This window comes from Oncorhynchus keta, chromosome 27 (assembly GCF_023373465.1).
Source record: "Oncorhynchus keta strain PuntledgeMale-10-30-2019 chromosome 27, Oket_V2, whole genome shotgun sequence".
NCBI lineage: Eukaryota > Metazoa > Chordata > Actinopteri > Salmoniformes > Salmonidae > Oncorhynchus > Oncorhynchus keta.
The window spans coordinates 37408463-37433272 of record NC_068447.1 but is presented as its reverse complement, the minus strand read 5'-3'; the positions used below and the strand labels follow the sequence as shown (position 1 = coordinate 37433272).

Below are 24810 nucleotides of genomic sequence, written 5' to 3'. Positions count from 1 at the left end.
CTACCATCTTTGGTTTTACTCTGACTCAATTAATTTAAATTGTGTGACAAACTGAAACGGAAACGTGTTCTCAAACATACCCCGGTGTTCCGTCTGCCTTAGCCAATCGTTTCGATTGATAGAGACACACGAGTCTCAACTGACCAATCAGGTTACATTTCGTTACAACCACCATCCAATCAACGATACGCCTACATGCGGGCCCCAATCCATTTTCAACCTTCAGTAGTGCTTTTTCTGTCGGGGCACCTTCAACCATTGACTTTCGGAAATACAATAAATTATATTTTCTCCACAGACACCATGTCCTTTCTGACTACAGGTATAAGCAGGTTAGCGCCAAGACTCCTTAATTCAAAGGTAAGTCGAGGCAAAGAACATATCCCAAGTAGGGTGGACGCGTCAGTGTTAGCTGTAACTATAGTAGTTTGCTTGCATTTCAACTAACGTTAGCTAGCTAACAGTTATATTTTCGTCAGGAAAAATGTTGGTTATTTTCAAGCACATTCATGTACGCTAGTAGTGGCTACACATTGCCACACAGTTTTGGTGCTTGGCAACGATGGTCCTCTTTCATGTAAACGATTTTTGTGTTGGCACTAGCGCGTTTCGTCAGTTTGTTAAGGTTATCTGCAAGCTGGTCAGTTGACACAGGAGATGGCACATGCTAGTTAGCTACGATTAGATAGCCTGAGGAGGGTCATGTTTGACAGTTAGGTCTCTATCCTCTCACATGGAATTAAGTTGAACTGCACGCTTGAATAATCCAAAATCTTTACTATTTCTTATCGCTAGCTACTATTACTGCCAACAGTGGCAAGTTAATTGGCTGGCTCGTCAACATGCTCATCCACATCTTCTTATTCCCCTCATTTGACCTTCAGCGCTAACATGTCCATTCATAGCTATTAGCCAACACAACAGCAACTTTCTAGGTTTGTTCATTTCCAGGTGTTGTATTATTGCTACGTCTCCATCTTGCTAGCAATGTAGCAAGAATGGTAAAAATGGTTTCCACGAGTTCATCCGACTCTGGGGAAGTAGATAAAGGGCCTCATGGCCAAAATCCCGAAGTGTCCCTTTAATTTAGCTATCTAATATCTAATAAGTCTATGCCTATGCCTGTGTCACGCTTAAGAACACACACATTAATTAGAATTCTGTCTTGTGTTTGTTTCGTAGAGGTCCGTATTGATTCCTGGGTCGCACTGCTACCTTCCTGGTTAGGCGTCAGATTGTAACCTACAGTACTGCTTAATCAATTAGCCTCCTGCCCAGATATTTCTATTGCCAAGACAGATGACACATCACAATAATCCCCTTCTTTGGACTGTGCACCTTCAACTCCTCCGACAGAGATGATGCCTCAGGATTTTGTTTCTGAACTTTGTACAGAGTGGAAATTCCTTGTCAATTATCCGAGCATTGCAGTTAGGAATCTTTGAAATGTCTTTGATTTACCAGAACTTGTCATTATATCAGCTAGAATTTGATGTTCAGGGACTGTCATTTGAGGGAATTTGTAGGATATTTCAGTATGACTCCCAGTAGGCCTATCCAAGGGAATATATTATCCATTAAAGCAGACCACTTCAAATGTTACATGTTGTAATTAGACATATGCATAGTGATTTAAGATGGTGCTTGCCCATTAAGAAACTTGGTTGCATTTCTTCCTTTGTCGGTGTTGTCTTTTAAAGGTTTGTTGGCTAGCCTGTTCAATACCTTGTCTATTTCAGTTCTGCCAGATGGTCCTCTTATCCCTTCTCCAATCTCTTTTTGTGTGTTCTCTGCCAAGGATTCCTTGTCCTCCTGACTGTCATCCATGATTGTGCTACTATTTAAAAAGGCAGGTCCTGCTCGTTTCCTTCGGCACAGACAGTGGGTCAGATGGCTTGCATACAGAGCAGTCCTTCTCAGATACTTCACACAGGCCTCTTTTAGATTTTTCTATGGTTGATGTTGGATTGTAGCTGAAGTTTTTGCGTAAAGCCACAGGTGATGTTAAATCAGTAAGGATGTTGATTGCCCTATCTATAATCCAGGAATGGCACTGCTCTGGAGTTAGATATCTAGGCCACGGTTCATCAACTACATTCAGTGGCGGGCCAATTTATTATTTTTGTTCTCGAGCGGATGGTCAGGGGGCCGGAACATAGTTACTTATCTCTCTATTATGCGTGGGAATACTTTGTAACAGATTTCCCTAATTAAAATTGCTTGGGGATGTTTTGCAGGTGTTTTTACAGTCCAACAATAAAAATATGAACTTGGGGGGAAAATAAAATTACTTGTGGCACCAAATTCTGCCCGTGGGACAACAGTTGGAGAACCCTTACTTTGTATTTAACGAGGCAAGTCCGTTAAGAACAAATTCTTATACAATGACTGCCTACACCGGACAAATCCGGATGACACTGGGCCAATTGTGCGCCACACGGCCGGTTGTGATACAGCCTGGATTCGAACCAGGTTGTTTGTAGTGACGCCTCTAGCACTGAAATGCAGTGCCTTAGACCGCTGCGCCACTCGGGATATAGGCTAACTGAGGAGCAGCAAGCAATCAGGATTTCATGATACTGTCAGCTCAATGATTCAATTAGGCCTAGTTTTAGTAGATGCAGGTATTACAGTTTGGAAATTGGAAAGCAGACAGCTCTGGTTTCTGACCATATATACTCAGGCTGATGTTTTTTGATACTTGCATTTTCCTCTGCAGAATGTCACCTGCATCCTTGTGGCGTCCAGACATGCCAGCTCCTCAACAGTAAGCACTATCAGACTACCTCTTCAAGAGAACTCATCAATTTGCCCTTTATTATCATCATTGTTAATAAAGCATGATGTTAATCTGTTTTAATAGGGGTTGACAAAAAGAGATAGTTTCCCTGTCTGTTCTCTCTGTCATTATGTACCATGCAGAGAACTTTATAAGCCAGTGTCTTTTAAGTGAATGTTTTGGATCTAAATGTTTGTTTGACTAACACACAAGTTCACTAGGCTCTCTGTAGTTGTCTTTTTATATAGGCTGTTTTTGAATTGATGTAATTTTTGACTGAGCTTTTAATGAGACATGTCTGTGTTTTTGCAGAATCTAAAGGATGTTCTAACAGACCTTATTCCAAAAGAACAAAGTAGGATCAAGAGCTTCAAACAGCAGTATGGAAAAACCAACATTGGATCGATCACTGTTGATATGGTAAGTAACTGAACCATATTCACTAACTCAGAACCTGATGTTGGTAAAACCATACAAGAGAATAAGAAAGGCTTTTGATGTAGAAATAAATCACATACAGATCAGAGAAACCATGGTATAACCGTTTTCTAAATTCCACCAGATTGTGGTTGATGTTGCCCTTCAGCCATCTCCCTTTTAGCATACTAGAGGTCATGTGATGTCACATGTCTAAGCCAGTTCCCTGCCAGCTGAGCACAGTCATAGCTGAGTCACAGCTCTTGCCTCACACACCATTTATGTCACAGCTCTTGCCTCACACACCATTTATCACTGCAGGCTCACTCCAGAGTCACACACACCTCCGCTTTGCCTGTGTCATCCACGCATGTTTATCATTCACATGACCTCTTCACCCTTATTATGCCTTTGAAGAATGCAGAAGGATTAGGGTCATGGTTCATCTGATTCCTTACGCATTTGATTTTAGAGACGCATGCTATTTCTGGACTGGTCAAAGAGCAAATCAGTCTAGCCTTAATTGAGCTTTCTGTACCGAATGTAATTTGTGTTTGTGTGTTTTACAGGTCTATGGTGGGATGAGGGGCATGAAGGGTCTGGTGTACGAGACCTCAGTGCTGGATCCTGATGAGGTGTGTTTCCTGTCCTCACAACACACACAATCCATTAAACAGTAACACCCACAGAATAATTGAAGTGTTGACGCTGAGCACCATTAACCTTTGTGTGTAAGCCATATAGGCACTTATCTAAATTGCTTCTGATTACATGCATTCAATTGTAAAATATATTGGTGTCAATGGAAGTGTTATCTCACTGGTACTCCAGTAACCTCAGCTGGTGGCAGTTAAGAGTCCTAGAATGTTAAGATATTCCAAAATAATTCTGTTGATAAAGCTGGTATTTGCAGTAACTACTGCCCCTTTGTTGTGGTTTGTTGTGCCATCATTTTAGACTATGCTCATTTGCCATATATGATGACTATATTAAGCATGACTCCTTGTACTTCCTGTTCCTTTCATTAGGGAATCCGTTTCCGGGGCTACAGCATTCCGGAGTGTCAGCAGCTGTTGCCCAAGGCTCCAGGAGGTCAGGAGCCACTGCCTGAGGGCCTCTTTTGGCTGCTGGTCACAGGACAGGTCCCCACAGAGGAACAGGTGTGAAGGGGCTAACACTGGATGGGCTAGGGTTAGAATGGGAGGATTGTCTGCTCAAATTAAAAAAAATATATATAATATATATATATATATATATATATATATATATACAAAGATGACCAATCAACTTTTTAAAATGTGCTTCCTTGTAGTGAAACGGAGAACTGTATTCAGAAAAACTACCAGAAGTAGTGTTTGCTGCAGCACTGTCTTGAAGCCACCTTAAGAGGTCTAATTTGACCCTCATATGTCTCAGCTAGAGGAATTTCCTATGTTATTACATACTACAAGCAAGTTATTTCATGGTTTAGGAGGAAGGCATGACAACAATCGAGTTTTACTTTTCGTTCCTGATGACTCACATTGAAGTTCTACAACCGTAGCCATGTGGCGGGGATTTATAGTGTTTGGGATTAAAGAACATTTCCGTTCTGACTTGTGCCATTTTTATTGTCCCTATTTGAACCCGCCAATCCTATTTGCATCCCATCTTTTCAGGTGAGCTGGTTGTCCAAAGAATGGGCTAAGCGGGCAGCACTCCCCTCCCACGTGGTCACCATGCTAGATAACTTCCCCACCAACCTGCACCCCATGTCCCAGTTCAGTGCTGCCATCACAGCTCTGAACAGCGAGAGCAGCTTTGCCCGGGCCTACTCTGAGGGCGTCAACAAGGCCAAGTACTGGGAGGTGAGTCACACACACAGAGTCTTCACAGACCTAGTATTTGAAATTTTTCAAATACTTTGGCTGTGTCTTGATTGAGCTTGCCTAGCAAAATTAATAACAATAGTCCCGAAGGTGTAAACTTCGCACATCTGGCCCTCTAGGCGGGCTAAAGCTGACGATCAAAGTACTTGAAAAATATAAAATACCATTTTAAAATCCAGGTTTGCATTCATTACATTACAATGCAGTACAGTCAGGTGTGGGTAAATACATTAAAGCAGAGGGTGATGCTGGATGGATGAGTCATCCTCACTAAAGTGCTTTTCAAGTGTCCATTCTTTAATGGCAAATCTTAACATGCACACCAGGTCTCCCTTGAAAAAGAGCATATATTTTCCTCAACTTCCTGGTTAGAATAAGAGGCTAAAATAAATCAACACCGTTTCTTGCGGGGTGCAAGGAATTACATCCCAAGAATTCGACAGACAGTCTAGAAAAAGCTCACAGACCGAAACGTCAACAGAAAATAACTACACTAGCAGAAGTAATTGTGTGATTTATCATGTCGTTCAGTTAGATCCTGTGGGAGATAGTCTACTGACTTTTGATTAAACTACCTACTCTATTCCAGTTCATCTATGAGGACTCCATGGACTTGATTGCCAAGTTGCCGTGTGTTGCTGCTAAGATCTACCGTAACCTGTACCGTGAGGGAAGCAGCATTGGCGCCATCGACTCCAACCTGGACTGGTCCGCTAACTTCGCCAACATGCTGGGCTACAGCGACTCTGCAGAGTTCACTGAACTAATGAGGCTCTACCTTACCATCCACAGGTATTGTACTATGGGCCAGTTTCAGATTAAGAATGAAGAATTTCCATATTAAGTAGGTTATTTTTTTCAGGACTAGGTTGAAATTGTCTGGGAAACCAGTCTTAAGGACGTACATTTCAACCATTATTACCATCTAGGTGTTTTTGGGCCATTGACGGACCCAAAAATGAAAGCACGCCAAATGCGGGTACATTTTGGCATTGGTGGGTATTGATGTCTATTTCACCAGCCATGTTGGAGGGTGGTGTGCTCAGGGTTCCACAGTGAAGCGTTTCACGTAAAATAGAGTTAGAAGTTAAGTATGAGCTCATTTAGCTGTTTTCAAAGTGTTTGTCCTTTTTGTTTCATGGCTGGCAGCTAATCGCACAAAGAACTACGAATCCTATAATGTATATCCCACTTAACGCAGCAACACTGCCTGGTTGGGAAGCTGTGCGCACTGAAGATTAATTTTTAGAAGAGCTTCTCGTGAAAGTTGGTCTAATTTACTCAAGTCTACTAAAGGGAGTGTTTCTCGGCTATTTACATTGTTTTGTTCAATAGCGAGGTTGTTTTTCAATGTTTGAGTTTGCTTCAACTGCAAGCGAAGACGCATCGGCTGCTAGTCCGATGATCTCACAGGCACGCTGTGACTGACGACTCGAGTTTAAATCTTACTCCACAGACACTAGGATGCGATAATCCAGCACCCCATTGTGACGTGCTGTAGATACGTGGCTCTGAGACCACCATCAGTGGGGGGACACAGCCCCGAATGCTTACCTCCCCACAATTCCCAACCAGCGCGTCTCCGGTACGCGTCCTCTATTCAATTCAAATCAAATCAAGCTTTATTCATACAGCACATTTCAGACATGGAATACTAGACAATGTGCTTCACAGGGGGAAAAAATAATTAAAAGAACGAAAATCAAAACGGATATATTTACTACACAACAAACATAAGATGATAAAACAAACGGAATAACAATAAACTAATTTGAATGTGGTGACGGTTGGAGAAATGACTTGAGCTGTGCTGAGAATTTTGAAAGGTATGAATGCCAACGGTCCAATATTCGAGAACATTGCTGTGCGTGGGCATACATGTGTTGGGACTATGAGAGCTTCAAGTGGCTCCAAATGCCACGGTAACCCCCGCCCTTAAAGGGGTAGCTGAACATTTTTGTCTTATTAAATGTATATTTTAGTCATTTTAGCAGAGACTTATCCAGAGCGACGTGCAGTTAGTGCAATCATCTTAATAAAGCTAGGTGGGACAACCACATCTTAGTCATAGTAAGTACATTTTTCCACAATAAAGTATCTTTCAGCAAGGTCAGTGCTAGTAGGGGGGAGAGTCAGAGCTTTTAATTTTTAAATCTATATATTTTGGTTAAAAGCCTCTGGTCACTTCTTTACTAGTAATACATTTTATTGTTTTAGAAACATTACTAAGCATGTTCATTTTTGGCAACAAAAACCTGCCACAGTGGTTGGTGAACCAAAAAGTTAGTTTCAGGCCCTGGTCATTGAAACGCGCTATACAAAACCCATGTATTCATATTAGAATGAACCATTATGTCATTGATTTATTTGACTTTTGGGGGGGTAGCCATTTTGTCTATTAAATTCTGACATTGAAGGATAGAGAATTGTGAAACCCTCAAATGTATGTTCTCTGCCCTCTAGTGTTCATATATTGCACTTGACAGGACAACAATTCTTTGTTAGACACAATTAAAAATTGGATAAATCTGTATTTGAATATAGGTCTGTAAAAACATTAGTAATTTACTGTCAATTCCAATTTTGTGATGAATAACATAGTAACCAACTGTCTCTGGGGTTCCTGTTTTAGTGACCACGAGGGAGGTAACGTCAGTGCCCACACCAGTCACCTGGTGGGCAGTGCTCTCTCTGACCCTTACCTCTCCTTCAGTGCTGCTCTGAATGGGCTGGCTGGACCTCTGCATGGGCTGGCCAACCAGGTCTGTCAATCCTGTCCTCTGCTCCACTAGAATTGACATACTCTTGACTCACTGACCTGCTCTCTCTTGGAGTCATGAGTGGATAGATGGATAGACATGATCCTTATAAACATCCATAAGCAGTCATTGAGTGGCATTATAATAGTATTTCTGTTTTAGTCTTGCTGAGGTTATTAGTGTTTCTCATGCGTTTCTGTGTGCCCTGTAGGAGGTGCTGGTGTGGCTGACGGCCCTGCAGAAGGAGATGGGAGGGGAGGTGTCTGATGAGAAGATGAGGGATTACATCTGGAACACACTCAAGTCTGGCAGGGTAAGAGATGGGTCAAAACATTTGGCTTCACTACTATGACACATATTGCCTTACCCACCAGTGACCATAACAGCTTTATGAGGCCATATGGCATCACTAGTGTGGTTTTCAGTTCCATAAAGTATTTGCAAGAAGTAATCCCATGTTGTGCTTCTCGGTTTCAAACATCCCTTGCGTTAAGAACCAGTTAACCCGGAGAGAAGGGTAAACCTTGCTAATCACCCTTCACACCCTCTCTCACCCCCATAGGTGGTGCCAGGCTATGGGCATGCTGTCCTGAGGAAGACTGACCCCAGGTACCAATGCCAGCAGGAGTTTGCCTTCAAGCACCTGCCCAACGACCCCATGTTCAAACTGGTGCACCAGCTCTACAAGATTGTGCCCCCAGTACTGCTGGAGCAGGGCAAGGCCAAGAACCCCTGGCCCAATGTCGACGCACACAGTGGAGTGCTGCTGCAGGTGAGAGATGTGTTCTCCTTAACAATGTCCTATTGTACTGCATATATTGTCATGTAATACAGATCGGTTTTTTTGGACCACCTTTAATTTGTAAGTGGGCTGTTTGACTGGTCAGTGTTAGCCAGATGTGTTTTAATCAAAAGCATCACAGCACATATTAGCACCTGTGAGTTCAGCCTTTCAATCATCACTGACCTCTGCAACAAACATTTGACCTCTCCCTGACCTCTCTCCTTCTCTGCTACAGTATTATGGGATGACAGAGATGAACTACTACACTGTGCTGTTTGGTGTGTCCCGAGCTCTTGGTGTGTTGGCCCAACTTATCTGGAGCCGAGCCCTGGGCTTCCCTCTGGAGCGCCCCAAGTCCATGAGCACAGACGGACTCATGACCCTGGTGGGGGCCAATAAGTCCGGCTGAAGAAGATGAGGGGGAGGAAATACCGTGTGCAAGTGACGCGTTCCTACATCATACTTCCGTGTTCATGTCCCTGGTCTTTTGAATGGGCTTCAAGATTATATCATCAAATTCATTAAAACGACCATTGCGCTACATTTTTGCTCATTTGAAGACCATTCAAAAAGCCTAGAAAAGTTTTTTTAAACTACAAGGCTACTTGTCGCGTCACTTGCATGGCGTATTTCAAATGAAAGCTGACCTCGCCCCCATCCCCATGGAAGAGATTCAAAGAGACGGTACACTTTTTTTTGTTTAAAATTAATCCAAAAAGGGCTTTTTAATATTTACATGATTTAGCGCAGGCACGTGCACAGATAGAAGTCAACCTATGCCCAGCTCCTGTCCCTTGGCCCTCCCACTCGCCAAGTGCCCTTTTGGGTTGTGGTATAATTTTATTTTTTTGTATAAAGTTTTGTTCTGAACCCATTGCCCGCAAGTCGGTGTGACGTTGTCAAGTTCACCCACCCCGTCCGTTGGTTGCCCCTGATGGTCTGCCCTGTACAGAGCTTGCGCATGCCAGGTTGCACCTTTATCCCAGACTGCCCTGTACTGAGATTGTGTATGCTGGTCTCCAAACATGCATGGCTTGAGATGTGGCCACTGGTCGAGTGTGTGTAAATGTCAACAGTACTACCGCAGCAGCATAACATTTTGATTAACATCATCAATATTCGGTCTGGTTGGCTGATACGTGCAGCAGAGAGGCAAAAAGACTGAGAAGAACGGTTGCATCAACGACCCTCGCTCCAACCCAACTCCATCCCTTCCTCAGTCGGCAGCAACACAGGCAGTCTAGATGCTAGCTAATCACCATATACAAAAATATCCACAAAAGCCACTAGCCAGCCATATATCTTGAGTTAGAAGATAATTAATATTATATTACGTTATTATTTAAGGGCATTGAAGATAAATCACAATCATTAAAAAACAATGGAGCTAGCTAACCAGCAGGTCAATCATTGATCTGCTGACAACTCACCCTCTTTTCCCCATGTCAATCAGGCGGCACTGTAACTAGCTTCCTTACAATATGTGATGAGTGAGTGTTTTGCAAAAATTAATGTCTATGCTCAGATTTGGTAAAATATTCACTACAGAGGCATGGCATGTTCAGAATTTTAAAATGTGAATTATGAGTTGTTTTTTTGGTGGGGGGGACACTTGACCCCTGAACGGTCTGTGCATGGCCCTGATTTAGTCTGAGGCTGTGTTAGGTAGGTAATCATGTATACACTTCACCTGCCTAGAAATTACAACTATAATTTATTTCCAGTGTTCTCTAACCCCATGCCTCTGGTAATGTGGCCTGGACTGCCCCACCTCGGTATTAGTTTCCACCTACCTCTGTTCCTCAGACTCAAGCCACTTACAGTACAGTAGGCCAATGCAGTCTGCTGGCATCTCATCCCCATGTGCCGGTGAGGACTGGGCTGCACCAACTGATTGAAGATGTCAAGGGGCTTAAGTTGTATGCAATCCAACCTGATGGCTCTGTTTTACCATTGTTTCACTCTGAGCAGTTTGATTTCCAGGCTACATAAAACATGTAATTTTATGTGGGTAATTAGAGAAATCACAAATTGTCATCACTTGAGTATGTATTACATCTATATTTAACTTGAGTGGTAGTTTGACAAACATTTTTGCTAACTTAGTAAGGATGCAAGTAACTTTTAATTTGAGTCACATTATTCTGCTGATGTTTGCTGAAGCGTCAATATTGTCTGGAAAGTCTTGCCTAATCTGAACCAACAGGGAAATATATTTTTTGTTGCCTGAAACCCTCACCACGTTTCTCTATGCAATTTCTCCCTGACTACTCTAACAGTAGCTACACTCCAGTAAAGGAAAAAGGTTCAACCTTGTGAAAGTATCTAACTTCTTTTGAAGATGTTTAATATAGCCAAGGAAGAATGCGAATCAGTTTAAAAAATATATATATAATTAAAAAAGGTACTGCCCCTTTAAATCTTTTTGTCTCACCAGATTCCCTGACTTCAATGGATTTAACCTTGAACACACCTCTGATCAAAATAACCTTTTTTTTTGTTGTCATTCAACTTGTTTTACATTCTTTCCTTTCATTTTCTGTCTGGGCATCTTTTGAAATGTAGGATTGATATGTGTAGGTAGGAGCATATGATCGAAGACCTTTGGTTGTAACCTGGAGTACCCAAAGGCCTGATAGTAATGGCATAGACTTATATATTTGGAGGATTGAGAATTGAGAGGACATGGTGTTCTGCTTTTTAGTATGTGCTTGAACATAAGTATGCAGCCAAGAAGAGCTTTTTATCTGTTGCGGTCCTGTCTAATTTTGGAGTATAATGTATGTTGTTAATTATGCACCAGAAGAGTGCTTCAGTGATTTGAGCTGCTACTCCAAAATAGGAAAATAGAAATAGGAAAACCTCTATTTTGATTTAATCCTTTTTTATTAGAGGTTTTGGGTGTTGACTGAATAACCATGTAATGTATAGAGAGGATAATCCTATAGTGAGTACATCATTTGTAGTTTTATTTATACTTTGTATATAGTTATAAATATGTATAGCTTGAATGTATGAGCTCCTACGCAACCATATTGCTCAGTCATACAGCTGTGACTTCCAACCAACCTCACTCATCACCATATTTCAGTTTTACATGTTTTGAAAGTTACTCTTACAATGAAGTAGATGTACGTACTCTGGCTGTCTTGTAAATAAATCTATTGCCCATTTGTATGGGCTTCTGCTGCTGCTAAGTGGATGTTTGCTTTGACTGATTCAAGCTGGCTCTCAGGCCCATAGCAGCAGTTGGTCCATAGCAGCTTTCCTTGCCTGCTTCAATATAGGATTATCAACACTCCATCTTGTGTCGCATAAGTGGGACCCTGCTCACTTGAAAAACAAAATAATCCATGTTTGACTTTTACTTCAATTTTATATGCCTTGCTTTTGTCTCTTGGGTTTCACATTTTTCAGTTTTTTATTTTATTTTCTTTGTTTGTCTTGTGGAACATCTGGTTGTTTCTGATCAAAGCAGGTGTATGAGACTGAAACCAGGGAAGAGCCATTGAAGTTGGATGCATTTGGGAAACTAGCGGGATGGGGCTGGATAGGTCAAACGGGAGAAAGGAGCCGAGGACAACAAAAATGGAAAAACCAATAAATGAGTTTAACACTTGGTGTCATGTGTTTGTTTTTAATTGTGTGTAAAGAGGTTGGAAACTGACTAGCTTCATTCAATAACAGATGGAAAATTCCAAAGTCACTGGTAATCCATTCCTGGATGACTACATTATAGGATTTTAATAGTCTGGGATTTCTAGGTGTTGAAATGAAGGAATATACTGTGCATGTAGAAGCACACACAACCAGCCGGTTTACCATAAGGACAGTGTCAAATCTGCCCAGCAAGTCTCAGCTCTGCCTCTGAAGAACTGCAGTCATGAGACTAGCCAGAGGATAATGTTACATACACTGAAACAACCAATTAGTGTCAACCGCTGTTGCATAAGGCCAAACTAGTCATGAGGCTCTGTTTACAAGGCTAGATAGCTGAATTATTAACAAGGAAGTGGGGCTTTTAGTGAACTTTATTTCATGTCCTCAACAATCAATTGATATTGTTCTGGTTAGGTGAAGTATCATGCAATATGCAAGTAATTGTTTTTCTTATTTTGTGATTTGAGTGTCATGGATATGGTGGTTTATGGGAGATTTGTAATAATAGGAAAATAGGTATTTTAACTATCTCCTCTCTGTGTCGTTATTAATAACTGGCCCAGATACCAACACCCTGCTCTCGTTGCTTGCGCTTTGGTTTCCTTTTGAAAAGGCCGCATCACACTCACCCCTGCACGTCCCTTGCTACATAGCGACAAACCAAGGCATTCTTAAGAGTCCCCACAGCTCTACACCACCTGCCAAAGTTTTCTAACTTGAGCAAATCCCAAAGGTGACCTGAACAGCTTGCTACATGCCACAACTTCTGAAAGCAGTGATTTATGGCGAGATTACATTACACTCCCATGATTCTCAAAAAGTATATAGTCGGGAACAATCCCATTTTATTTTTTTAAACAACTCATTTACGAGTGGTGGAAATATCTTTGGCTCTATAACTACATTGCATGCACACCTATTCCTAATATTCCATTGATAACTCATTTTGTATTGAGCAGTGTCCAGTTGCTCATGGTCAAAACCAGAATTTCTAATGGAAAAGAAAAGGAGAGCACAGAACACTGTAGTGTTTGCTGTACAGCTGATACCATGGCTACAGGTGGAAATGCATACACACTAAAGTATGATTAACAGGCAAAACAACTTTGATCAGCATGCAAAACTCAAACAGCATACTATGCTCATACACTCTATGGGTCTCAACACCCATCTGTGCATTATTGCTCACTTAGAACTAATTGAAATAATAAGTAATGGTAGGCCTAATTATGAATACAGTAGGATGATTCATTCCACCTCCTCCATTTACAATACACACAAATGCAATTGCCTTACATTCACACACACTTAATAGTTTCATTTTCCATATCCAGTCTCTTATAGCTCACTGATAAGAAAGGACTGGGTAAATGAATGCAATATGGCATCAACACCTAGCTTTGTGGCTTGTACTACATTGCTTCTACTTGTCAAGTGCAATTAGATTCAAAAGCAGTACTACTACCTGTGTTTGATGCCAGAGACTGGATAAAGACAGGAAGTTGCTTTGAAGTATTGAGACATTTGTGTCCGGGATTCTTGCTTTAATAACAAACGAATAGTCTTAAATCTTAAAATACGTACACTTGCTTCCCAAGTTCACCTTTCATGACACCTGAGAGTAAATGCCACCATCATAGCAGAGGGCAAATACATACCGGTATATTAAACAAATCGGTTTGACTGAGCCCTTTGTTATTACACATGAACTAAAATGAAATTCAAATGTATTCCCATTAAAACAAAGGCAAAACAAACAGAAATGCAATTCCAAAGAAAATATCCTACACAAGTAGCCATATCGTGCATGCATAAGTAATTGCAATACTTTGTCTTGTTTCATTTATGAACTCGCTAGGCAGCTTGTGTTGACACTTTATAGAATTTTCACAGCTCCCGTTCTCCATATTTACATAAAGCTTAACATTGAAGACAATTTAATGTGCTTAATGTGTGTAAGGTGCAAATGACCAATGACTAAAACAATCTATGAAAAAGCGAGCACTTTAACAACATTCTCTCTACACACACAGGAAGCAGTTGGCTTGCTATTTAAAAAAATATATATAATAAATAATTTTTAAAAAGCACTTATTGGTATAAACAATACATTTAAAATATATTAAAAACAAAAAAAAGGGGCAATCTGCAGTTGCTGAATCCATTTTTGGACATATAATTAGTTTGATTCTTGACAAATAACTTAAACGCCTCACGAGCTTACCCCATCAGAAACCAAAATATAAACTTGTTTTATTACCAATGTTTGTAAACAAGCAAACAAAGCAAATGTAAAAAATACAAATAACTGTATAGCCTCAACATATATTTTAACATCAGCATGGTTAAAACTATAATTTTGATATCATGGATAGTCAGTCCATGTATCCATAGATCTGTCTATGAATTTGAGAGTAGTTAGATTTATCCAACCCAATCCCTCAGCTTTTTACCGAAACAGTGGTTGGGGAGCATGCTTAAATTGTTATTGTTTCAACTATGGATTGCCCCTTTAAGATATATTCATTTTACAGGATTGAATGACTAGAACCTAGCAGTGGAGTGCACCTGCACCCACTCTTCAGCAATCTACAGTGTCTAAAGCAGTCATATACTATGACGTACTCAAAATGGTCCATGTCATTCGTTCACTCAATAGTGTCCTGCTCACTCATGATTACACAGCAATAAATTCCATCTATTCTGATTTGCGTAGTGGCTTTTTTGTTTTAGACTTAGAAGGATTATTATTTTAAAATTGTGCACACACGTCAATGCAACAAGGGGTCTGTGCTGAAGAGTGTACCCTTGTGAGGAGGTAGATGGCAGCTTTTTACAAGAAAATGACCCAGGCTAGGATATGGGACTTTCAAGTCAACTATAGTTGTGTAGGGTGATAAGCCAGGCTGATGCCCACACTGATTGCTTGGTCCTTACTCTATAATGTGAGGAGGATGCACTAGTGGCAGCTTAGCCTGGTCACAGATCTGCCGTCACAGATGGTCCAAGATCGCAGAAGAGCTGTTTGTCATGCCAATGTGACCATAGGAATTGGCAAGACGGCACAAACAGACCTGGGACCAGGCTATTGGTATCTGGGCCTTGGTGGTAATGGAGACTGAAGGCGGTTGATGGGGCTGGGTCATGTAGTGTCCTGCTGCTCCAGCTAGGTGATACAGGGGACTGCCAGGGTGAAGGTGCAGGCTGGTTTGGGGCAAGGGCACACAATGCCACATGGACCTCACGTTTGGTGTACCTCATGGAACATTAATTCCTGTGGGACGCAGGTCTGTGGGCCGTAGAGCGTGCCGGCCCGGCGCTCGAAGGCAGACACATTCTTTTTTACCACCTCGTCAAAAAACACAGTTGCTAACTGGGAGTGGAGCAAGGAACGGAACTCAAACGAGATCTGTGTGGCAGGAAGGAGGGAGAGGGTAGAATATCAAATCAGAGAAGACAAACAAAAGAGAAAAAGGAAAAACAGAGTAGAAAGAGAAAATACACTACATAACCAAAAGTATGTGGCCACTTGATCATAGGAACATCTCATGGGCATTAATATTGAGTTGGTCCACCCTTTGCTGCTATAACTATCCACTCTTCTGGCTGTGGGGACTTGCTTCCATTCAGCCACAAGAACATTAGTGAGGTCGGGCACTGATGTTGGACAATTAGTCCTGACTCGCAGTCAGAATTCCAATTCATCCCAAAGTTGTTCGATGGGGTTGAGGTCAGGGATCTGTGCAGGCCAGTAAAGTTCTTCCACACCAATCTCAACAAACCATATGGATCTCAGTTTGTGCACCCATTGTCATGCTGAAACAGGAAAAGGCCTTCCCCAAACTGTTGCCACAAAGTTGGAAGAATAGATTAGTCTAGAATGTAATTGTATGCTGTACTGTTAAGATCTCCCTTAATTCGAACTAAGGAAGTAGCCCGAACCATGAAAAACAGCCACATAACATTATTCCTCCTCCACCAAACTTTACAGTTGGCACTATTCTTTGGGGCAGGTAGCGTTCTCCTGGCATCCACCAAACCCAGATTCATTCGTCAGACTGCCAGATGGTAAAGCGTGATTCATCACTCCAGAGAACGCGTTTCCACTGCTCCAAAGTCAAATGGCAGCGATCTTTAAACCACTCCAGCCGATGCTAGGCATTGCGCATGGTGATCTTAGGCTTATGTGCAGCTGCTCATGAAAACCCATTTCATGAAGCTTCCGACGAATAGTTATTGGGCTGACGTTACTTCTAAAGGAAGCTTAGAACTTGGTAGTGAGTGTTGCAACTAAAGACAGACGATTTTTACGAGCTACGCGCTTCAGCACTCTGTGTTCCCGTTCTGTGAGCTTGTGTGGCCTACCACTTAATGGCTGAGCTGGTTGCTCCTAAAGGTTTCCAGTTCAAAAGTCACTGAGCTCTTCAGTAAGGTCATTCTACTGCCAATGTTTGTCTATGGAGATTGCATGGCTGTGTGCTAGATTTTATACACCGGTCAGCAACAGGTATAGCTGAAATAGCCAAATCCACTAATTTGAAGGTCTGTCCACATACTTTTGTGTGCATACACACACACACACACACACACACACACACACACACACACACACACACACACACACACACACATAGCATTTGGGAAAGGATTCAGATGCCTTGACCTTTTCCATATTTTGTTACGTTAAAGCCTCGTTTTCCCACGTCAATATACACACAGTACCCCATAGTGACTAAGTAAAAACAGGTTTTTCAAAAATTTTGCAAATATATACAAAATTAAAAACTTAAATACCACATTTACATACGGTTGAGGTCAGAAGTTGACACACTTAGGTTGGAGTCATTGAAACTAGTTTTCAACCACTTTCTTGTTAACAAAATATAGTTTTGGCAAGTCGGTTAGGACATATACTTTGTGCATGACAAGTCATTTTTCCAGCAATTGTTTACAGACAGATTATTTCACTGTATCACAATTCCAGTGGGTCAGAAGTTAACATACACGGAGTTGAATGTCTTTAAACAGCTTGGAAAATTCCAGAAAATGTCATGGCTTTAGAAGCTTCTGATAGGTTAATTGACATTTGAGTAAATTGGAGGTACAGTGCCTTGCGAAAGTATTCGGCCCCCTAGAACTTTGCAACCTTTTGCCACATTTCAGGCTTCAAACATAAAGATATAAACTGTATTTTTTGTGAAGAGTCAACAACAAGTGGGACACAATCATGAAGTGGTTCACAATCATGAAGCGACATTTATTGGATATTTCAAACTTTTTTAACAAATCAAAAACGGAAAAATTGGGCGTGCAAAATTATTCAGCCCCTTTACTTTCAGTGCAGCAAACTCTCTCCAGAAGTTCAGTGAGGATCTCTGAATGATCCAATGTTGACCTAAATGACTAATGATGATAAATACAATCCACCTGTGTGTAATCAAGTCTCCGTATAAATGCACCTGCACTGTGATAGTCTCAGAGGTCCGTTAAAAGCGCAGAGAGCATCATGAAGACCAAGGAACACACCAGGCAGGTCCGAGATACTGTTGTGAAGAAGTTTAAAGCCGGATTTGGATACAAAAATATTTCCCAAGCTTTAAACATCCCAAGGAGCACTGTGCAAGCGATAATATTGAAATGGAAGGAGTATCAGACCACTGCAAATCTACCAAGAACTGGCTGTCCTTCTAAACTTTCAGCTCATACAAGGAGGGAGAAGACTGATCAGAGATGCAGCCAAGAGGCCCATGGTCACTCTGGATGAACTGCAGAGATCTACAGCTGAGGTGGGAGACTCTGTCCAAAGGACAACAATCAGTCGTATATTGCACAAATCTGGCCTTTATGGAAGAGCGGCAAGAAGAAAGCCATTTCTTAAAGATATCCATAAAAAGTGTTGTTTAAAGTTTGCCACCTGGGAGACACACCAAACATGTGAAAGAAGGTGCTCTGGTCAGAGGAAACCAAAATTGAACTTTTTGGCAACAATGCAAAACGTTATGTTTGGCGTAAAAGCAACACAGCTCATCACCCTGAACACATCATCCCCACTGTCAAACATGGTGGTGACAGCATCATGGTTTGGGCCTGCTTTTCTTAAGCAGGGACAGGGAAGATGGTTCAAATTGATGGGAAGATGGATGGAGCCAAATACAGGACCATTCTGGAAGAAAACCTGATGGAGTCTGCAAAAGACCTAAGACTGGGACATAGATTTGTCTTCCAACAAGACAATGATCCAAAACATAGAGCAAAATCTACAATGGAATGGTTCAAAAATAAACATATCCAGGTGTTAGAATGGCCAAGTCAAAGTCCAGACCTGAATCCAATCGAGAATCTGTGGAAAGAACTGAAAACTGCTGTTCACAAATGCTCTCCATCCAACCTCACTGAGCTCGAGCTGTTTTGCAAGGAGGAATGGGAAAAAATGTCAGTCTCTCGATGTGCAAAACTGATAGAGACATACCCCAAGCGACTTACAGCTGTAATCGCAGCAAAAGGTGGCGCTACAAAGTATTAACTTAAGGGGGCTGAATAATTTTGCACGCCCAATTTTTCAGTTTGATTTGTTAAAAAAGTTTGAAATATCCAATAAATGTTGTTCCACTTCATGATTGTGTCCCACTTGTTGTTGATTCTTCACAAAAAAATACAGTTTTATATATTTATGTTTCAAGCCTGAAATGTGGCAAAAGGTCGCAAAGTTCAAGGGGGCCGAATACTTTCGCAAGGCACTGTATACCTGTGGATGTATTTCAAGGCCTACCTTCAAACTCAGTGCCTCTTTGCTTGACATCATGGGAAAATCCAAGACCTCAGAAAAATAATTGTAGACCTCTACAAGTCTGGTTCAATCTTGGGAGCAATTTCCAAATGTCTGAAGGTACCACGTTCATCTGTACAAACAATAGTACGCAAGTATAAACACCATGGGACCACGCAGCCGTCATACCGCTCAGGAAGGAGATGCATTCTGTCTCAGAGATGAGACTATGGTGTGAAAAGTGCAAATCAATCCCAGAACAACAGCAAAGGACCGTGTGAAGATGCTGGAGGAAACAGGTACAAAAGTTTCTATATCCACAGTAAAACGAGTCCTATATCGACATAACCTGAAAAGCCGCACAGCAAGGAAGAAGCCACTGCTCCAAAACCGCCATAAAAAAGCCAGACTACGGTTTGCAACTGCACATGGGGACAAAGATTGTACTTTTTGGAGAAATGTCCTCTGGTCCGATGAAACAAAAATAGAACTGTTTGGCCATAATAATCATCGTTATGTTTGGAGGAAAAAGGGGGAGGCTTGCAAGCCGAAGAACACCATCCCTACCGTGAAGCACGTTGGTGGCAGCATCATGTTTGTGGGGGTGCTTTGCTGCAGGAGGGACTGGTGCACTTCACAAAATAGATGGCATCATGAGGTTGGAAAATTATGTGGATATATTGAAGCAACATCTCAAGACGTCAGTCAGGAAGTTAAAGCTTGGTCGCAAATTGGTCTTCCAAAAGTGACAAAGACACCAAGCATACTTCCAAAGTTGTGGAAAAGGGCTTACAGACAACAAAGTCAAGGTGTTGGAGTGGCCATCACAAAGTCCTATAGAATATTTGTGGGCAGAACTGAAAAAGAGTGTGCGAGCAAGGAGGCCTACAAACCTGACTCAGTTACACCAGCTCTGTCAGAAGGAATGGGCCAAAATTCTCCCAACTTATTGTGGGAAGCTTGTGGAAGGCTACCCAAAACATTTCACCCAAGTTAAACAATTTAAAGGAAATGCTACTAAATACTAATTGAGTGTATGTTAACTTCTGACCCACTGGGAATGTGATAAAAGAAATAAAAGCTGAAATAAATCACTCTACTATTATTCTTACATTTCACATTCTTAAAATAAAAGTGGTGATCCTAACCTAACCCACTGACCTAAAACAGAGAATATTTACTGGGATTAAATGTCAGGAATTGTGAAAAACTGGGTTTAAATGTATTTAGCTATGGTGTATGTAAACGTCTGACTTCAACGCTAAGTATTCAGACCCTTTACTCAGTACTTTGTTGAAGCACCTTTGGCAGCGATTTCAGCCTCGAGTCTTCTTGGGTATGATGCTACACGCTTGGCACACCTGTATTTGGAGAGTTTCTCCCATTCTTCTCTGCAGATCCTCTCAAGCTCTGTCAGGTTGTATACGGAGCGTCGCTGCACAGTTATTTTCAAGTCTCTCCAGAGATGTTCGATCAAGTTAAAGTTTTGGGGCGGCAGCGTAGCCTAGTGGTTAGAGCGTTGGACTAGTAACCGGAAGGTTGCAAGTTCAAACCCCCGAGCTGACAAGGTACAAATCTGTCGTTCTGCCCCTGAACAGGCAGTTAACCCACTGTTCCCAGGCCGTCATTGAAAATTAGAATATGTTCTTAACTGATTTGGGCTCTGGTTGGGCCACTCAAGGACATTCAAAGACCTGTCCCAAAGCCACTACTGCGTTGTCTTGGCTGTGTGCTTAGGGTCATTGTCCTGCCAGTCTGAGGTCCTGAGTGCTCTGGAGCAGGTTTTCATCAAGGATCTCTCTCCGTTCTTATTTCCCTCAGCCAAACTGGTCTCCCAGTCCCTGCTGCTGAAAAACATCCCCACAGAATGATGCTGCCACCACTATGCTTCACCGTAGGGATGGTGCCAGGTTTCCTCGAGATGTGACGCATGGCATTCAGGCCAAATAGTTCAATCTTGGTTTCATCAGACCAGAGAATCTTGTTTCTCATGGTCTGAGAGTCCTTTAGGTTCCATCTGGTAAACTCCAAGTGGGCAGTCATGTGCCTTTTACTGAGGAGTGGCTTCCGTCTGGCTACTCTACCATAAAGGCCTGATTGGCTGAGTGCTGCAGAGTTGGTTGTCCTTCTGGAAGGCTCTCCCATCTCCATAGAGGAACTCTGGAGCTCTGTCAGAGTGACCATCGGGTTCTTGGTTAGCTCCCTGACCAAGGCCCTTCTCCCCCGAATGCTCAGTTCGGCCGGCCGGCTCTAGGAAGTCTTGGTGGTTCCAAACATTTTCCATTTGATGGAGGCCACTGTGCTCTTGGGGACCTTCAATGCTTCCTCAGCACGATCCTGTCTCGGAGCTCTACGGACAATTTCGTCTAACTCATGACTTGGTTTTTGCTCTGACATGCACTGTCAATTGTGGAACGTTATATACCGTAGACGGGTGTGTGCCTTTCCAAATCATGTCCAATCAATTTGATTTACCACAGGTTGACTCCAATCAAGTTGTAGAAACATCTCAAGGATGATCAATTGAAACAGGATGCACCTGAGCTCAATTGAGTCTCATAGCAAAGGGTGTGAATACTTATGTAAATAAGGTATCTTAAAAAAATATATATATATACACATTTGCAAAATAAAAAAATAAAAAAACTGTTTTCACTGTCATTATTTGGTATTTTGTGTAGATTGATGAGGAAAAAGAACAAGGCTGTAACGTAACAAATTGTGAAAAAGTCAAGGGGTCTGAATACTTTCCGAATGCACTGTAGTGTAATTTTGTCAGACTGCTCACATGCAAAGGGTGTATGCACAAATAGAGAGCAAGATTAGAAGAGAGGTGGGCAGCATAAAATAAAGACAAGGGTCACAAGCTGGGGCTGTCATATTCACCGAAACGTCCACAGTGCAGGTGCGGGGATAACCAGGGATGCCAGGACTGAAGCGCCATATTGTCTCCAGGTGGTTGAAAAGTGTTCCGTCTGTGCACACGGCCTATCACAAAACAAACAATTATCATCATAATTCATGAAAACAAAATTAAGAGGGATAAGTAGGGTTGCAAAACTGTGTTCCAGAAATCCTGGTTGGAAGATTCCTGAAATCAGGAGGGAATAAGCAGGAACTCTACAATACTCCAACCAAGATCTCTGGAAAACCTGGGAATTTTAGGAAAGTTACTGGAATTTTTAATCCCAAATTAAGCGGAATTAACTTACTTTGACCATGTGGGGTCGCACCACACTGATCATGGATGTGTATCGCTCTACAATGGGTGGGAACCCCACCTCCAGCTGAGCTTTGGAGTGGCCTGCCCTCTTCATGATGGTCTGGGACTTCTTACACCAGGGGACAAAGAGTTTGTAGTCATCCACGTTGGCTACCACATCATACATCTCCAGCATAGAGTACCTGAAGCAGCATAGTAAGAGGAGTTTGAAAACAACAACATTACATAACTTAATAAACAGCTTCCACTTCCATGTTGTGTTTCAAATAGAAAAGGCCCTATTTTTAAAAACTTTAATATGAAATCTAGCCATGACTTCTTTCTATTCATGCATTCAAGCTCTGGTTTACCATGTACGTATGGAAATATAGTCTTACAATAGATTTTCTTTCATGGGTGGTACCGTCTTACCCCAGTATCCTCCGCTCTGAGTACTCCTTTCTCTTATTGGTGAACCCCATGAAGGTTCTGCTGTGGGGAACTGATGTCATCATGTCCCAGTCCTGCTGGTGGTAAAGCACTCTGGGAGTCCTGGTCATTACAATACCACATGACGACAAGTGTCTGATGGGGAAGGGAGACGAAGAGAGGAAATGTTGAAAATACCACAACATCTCTAACAAATACCCTTTTCCAGGCAGGCTTCCTGCCATTAGAGTCAGGGCAGAAATAATATATTGCCAAAAGGGGGAAGAATTCTCAGTAGTATCCTATCCGTCAATCTTTCGGACAAGCTATCAGGCTATATTCTGAGTAAACACATGAATGGAACTATATGTAATGCGACCCACTCAGCCTATTCATTAGCCAAGTTCTGTTGCAAAACATTTTACTCCAAACTGAAAACGTTTTGCAAAGAAAATTTGAGTTTATATTGGACAAATGAAGGTAGGTCGCAACCTGTTTGCTTCCGTTTAGTTCCCAGAGTAAACAGTAAACGGTTTCCATTGCAAAACAATTTGCAACAGACCAAATGTTTTGCAACGGAACTCGGCTAATGAACACCCCCCAGGGGTGAACCCCATGAAGGTTCTGCTGCGGGGAACTGATGACATCATGTCCCAATCCTGCTGTTGGCAAAGCACTCTGGGAATCCTGGTCATACACCCCTGGGGTGTATTCATTAAGTATTGTAAAAGGAAACAGTTTACAGTTTAAGAACCAAATGGACGCAAACAGAGCAAACGGAACTAAACGGGGAGAGACCTACCTGAATTTGTCCAATAGAAACTCACATTTTCGTTGCAAAACGTCTTCTGTTTGGAGTAAACAGTTTCGGTTTAAAAACATTTTGCAACAGAAGAAACGTTTGCAACAGAATCGGAGTAATGAATACACCCCAGGTGCTCACTACAAATAACTGTGACAGTCATGAAAATAGAATTCGTAAGAAATAAGAATTACAAGGAGTAAGGCAACTACTTACATAGTGAAACAAATATGAAGTATAACACAATATGCATAGCCTATGACATGTGATTGAAAAGGGAACGTTTTAGTCCTAAATGCTAATTATACAGAAAGCACGTAATGTTCTTCAGAGTGGACCTTCATTATTTCAACCAGTGCTTGGTTGTAACAAAAACCTGCCCCATGGGGGATTGAAATAGATGCTAAATGCGCACGTACAGCACTGATTGGTTGACGCTGTCACTCAAAATTATACATTTACTAATCTCACCTGATGGTTTGTCTCGTATGTTCTCTTGACCCCGCGGTGTGACAAGGTGAGCGACCTGAGCCAACAGCAATCTCCAGAAATTCACTGAATGTCCGCACACCCATCGGCATTCTCCGGGCAGTTGTTGAGGCTGCCATTATATTTTATGTGGGTTATTTTACTACAACCTAAAGTTGGAGAACGGATCATTGAATCTGTAGGTTACTGCTGAAAACACTGATTTTCGCCCACTTCGGATTGGCTATTCGAAGCAATTCACTTATCCACATAGGCCTAGACGCAACAAAAAAGGCCGCGTTTCGTCTATATAATAAAAACGTTCATAAAGTACTCTATTTATTCTAAGCTCGATGTCCTGGGTCGCTGAGGGTGCATAAATTGCGCTTTCGGGTTTTCCCATACGACGACAGCCCCTTAAAATATCGTCCTTCTCTGTGCTCGGTAAAGTAAACAAATACCGGTGTCGGTCAGGCCAGGGACAAACCTTTACCAGAGAGGACGAGACGAAACGAGATGGTTTACTCTGCCCAAAATCTGTCCACGAAAATAAGACCACGAAGTGAATAATTTTTGTAGGGAAGTCAAGACTTATTTGATCGAATATACGTTTCGTAATGGTTAAATTGTTACGAATGCACTGATATGTGGACACACGTGGCATTTTGCCCCCCAAATACTTTATATTGGATATATGACGGGAAGGCCGTCGTTGTAAATTAGAATTTGTTCTTAACTGACATGCCTAGTTAAATAAAATGAAAAAATATGCTTGTTCACATGCTTATCTGCCTTTTCGTTGGATAGAATGGTCCAAAGTAATCTCGCCTCCTTCCATCTTTGATGACAGTTATTTCCATTGTTAAGAGCGGTCAC

General features: G+C 41.8%; 2 protein-coding genes across 4 annotated transcripts; one reads left to right on the top strand and one right to left on the bottom strand.

Annotated features, from left to right (window-relative positions):
- The first annotated feature begins 191 nt into the window (after positions 1-191).
- Positions 192-12228, top strand: LOC118359951 (citrate synthase, mitochondrial-like). Its single transcript, XM_035738895.2, has 11 exons — positions 192-360; positions 2720-2767; positions 3092-3199; positions 3766-3831; positions 4225-4356; positions 4855-5043; positions 5654-5856; positions 7697-7826; positions 8035-8136; positions 8386-8595; positions 8843-12228. Exons 1-11 carry the CDS (start codon positions 196-198, stop codon positions 9014-9016), a joined length of 1527 nt encoding a protein of 508 aa, XP_035594788.1. The 5' UTR covers positions 192-195; the 3' UTR covers positions 9017-12228.
- On the bottom strand, positions 10978-24544 carry LOC118359952 (coenzyme Q-binding protein COQ10 homolog A, mitochondrial-like). Of its 3 annotated transcripts, XM_035738898.2 has the most exons (6): positions 23683-23859; positions 23467-23512; positions 22668-22820; positions 22246-22438; positions 21920-22021; positions 10978-15676 (listed from the first exon to the last, which is right to left on the bottom strand). In XM_035738898.2, exons 3-6 carry the CDS (start codon positions 22793-22795, stop codon positions 15509-15511), a joined length of 591 nt encoding a protein of 196 aa, XP_035594791.1. In that variant the 5' UTR covers positions 22796-22820; positions 23467-23512; positions 23683-23859; the 3' UTR covers positions 10978-15508. The 3 variants fall into 3 exon arrangements, with proteins under 3 accessions (XP_035594791.1, XP_035594789.1, XP_035594790.1); XM_035738896.2 differs by lacking the exons at positions 23467-23512; positions 23683-23859 and adding an exon at positions 23938-24544; XM_035738897.2 differs by lacking the exon at positions 23467-23512 and having other exon boundaries at positions 23683-23857.
- Between the last annotated feature and the right edge of the window lie 266 nt (positions 24545-24810).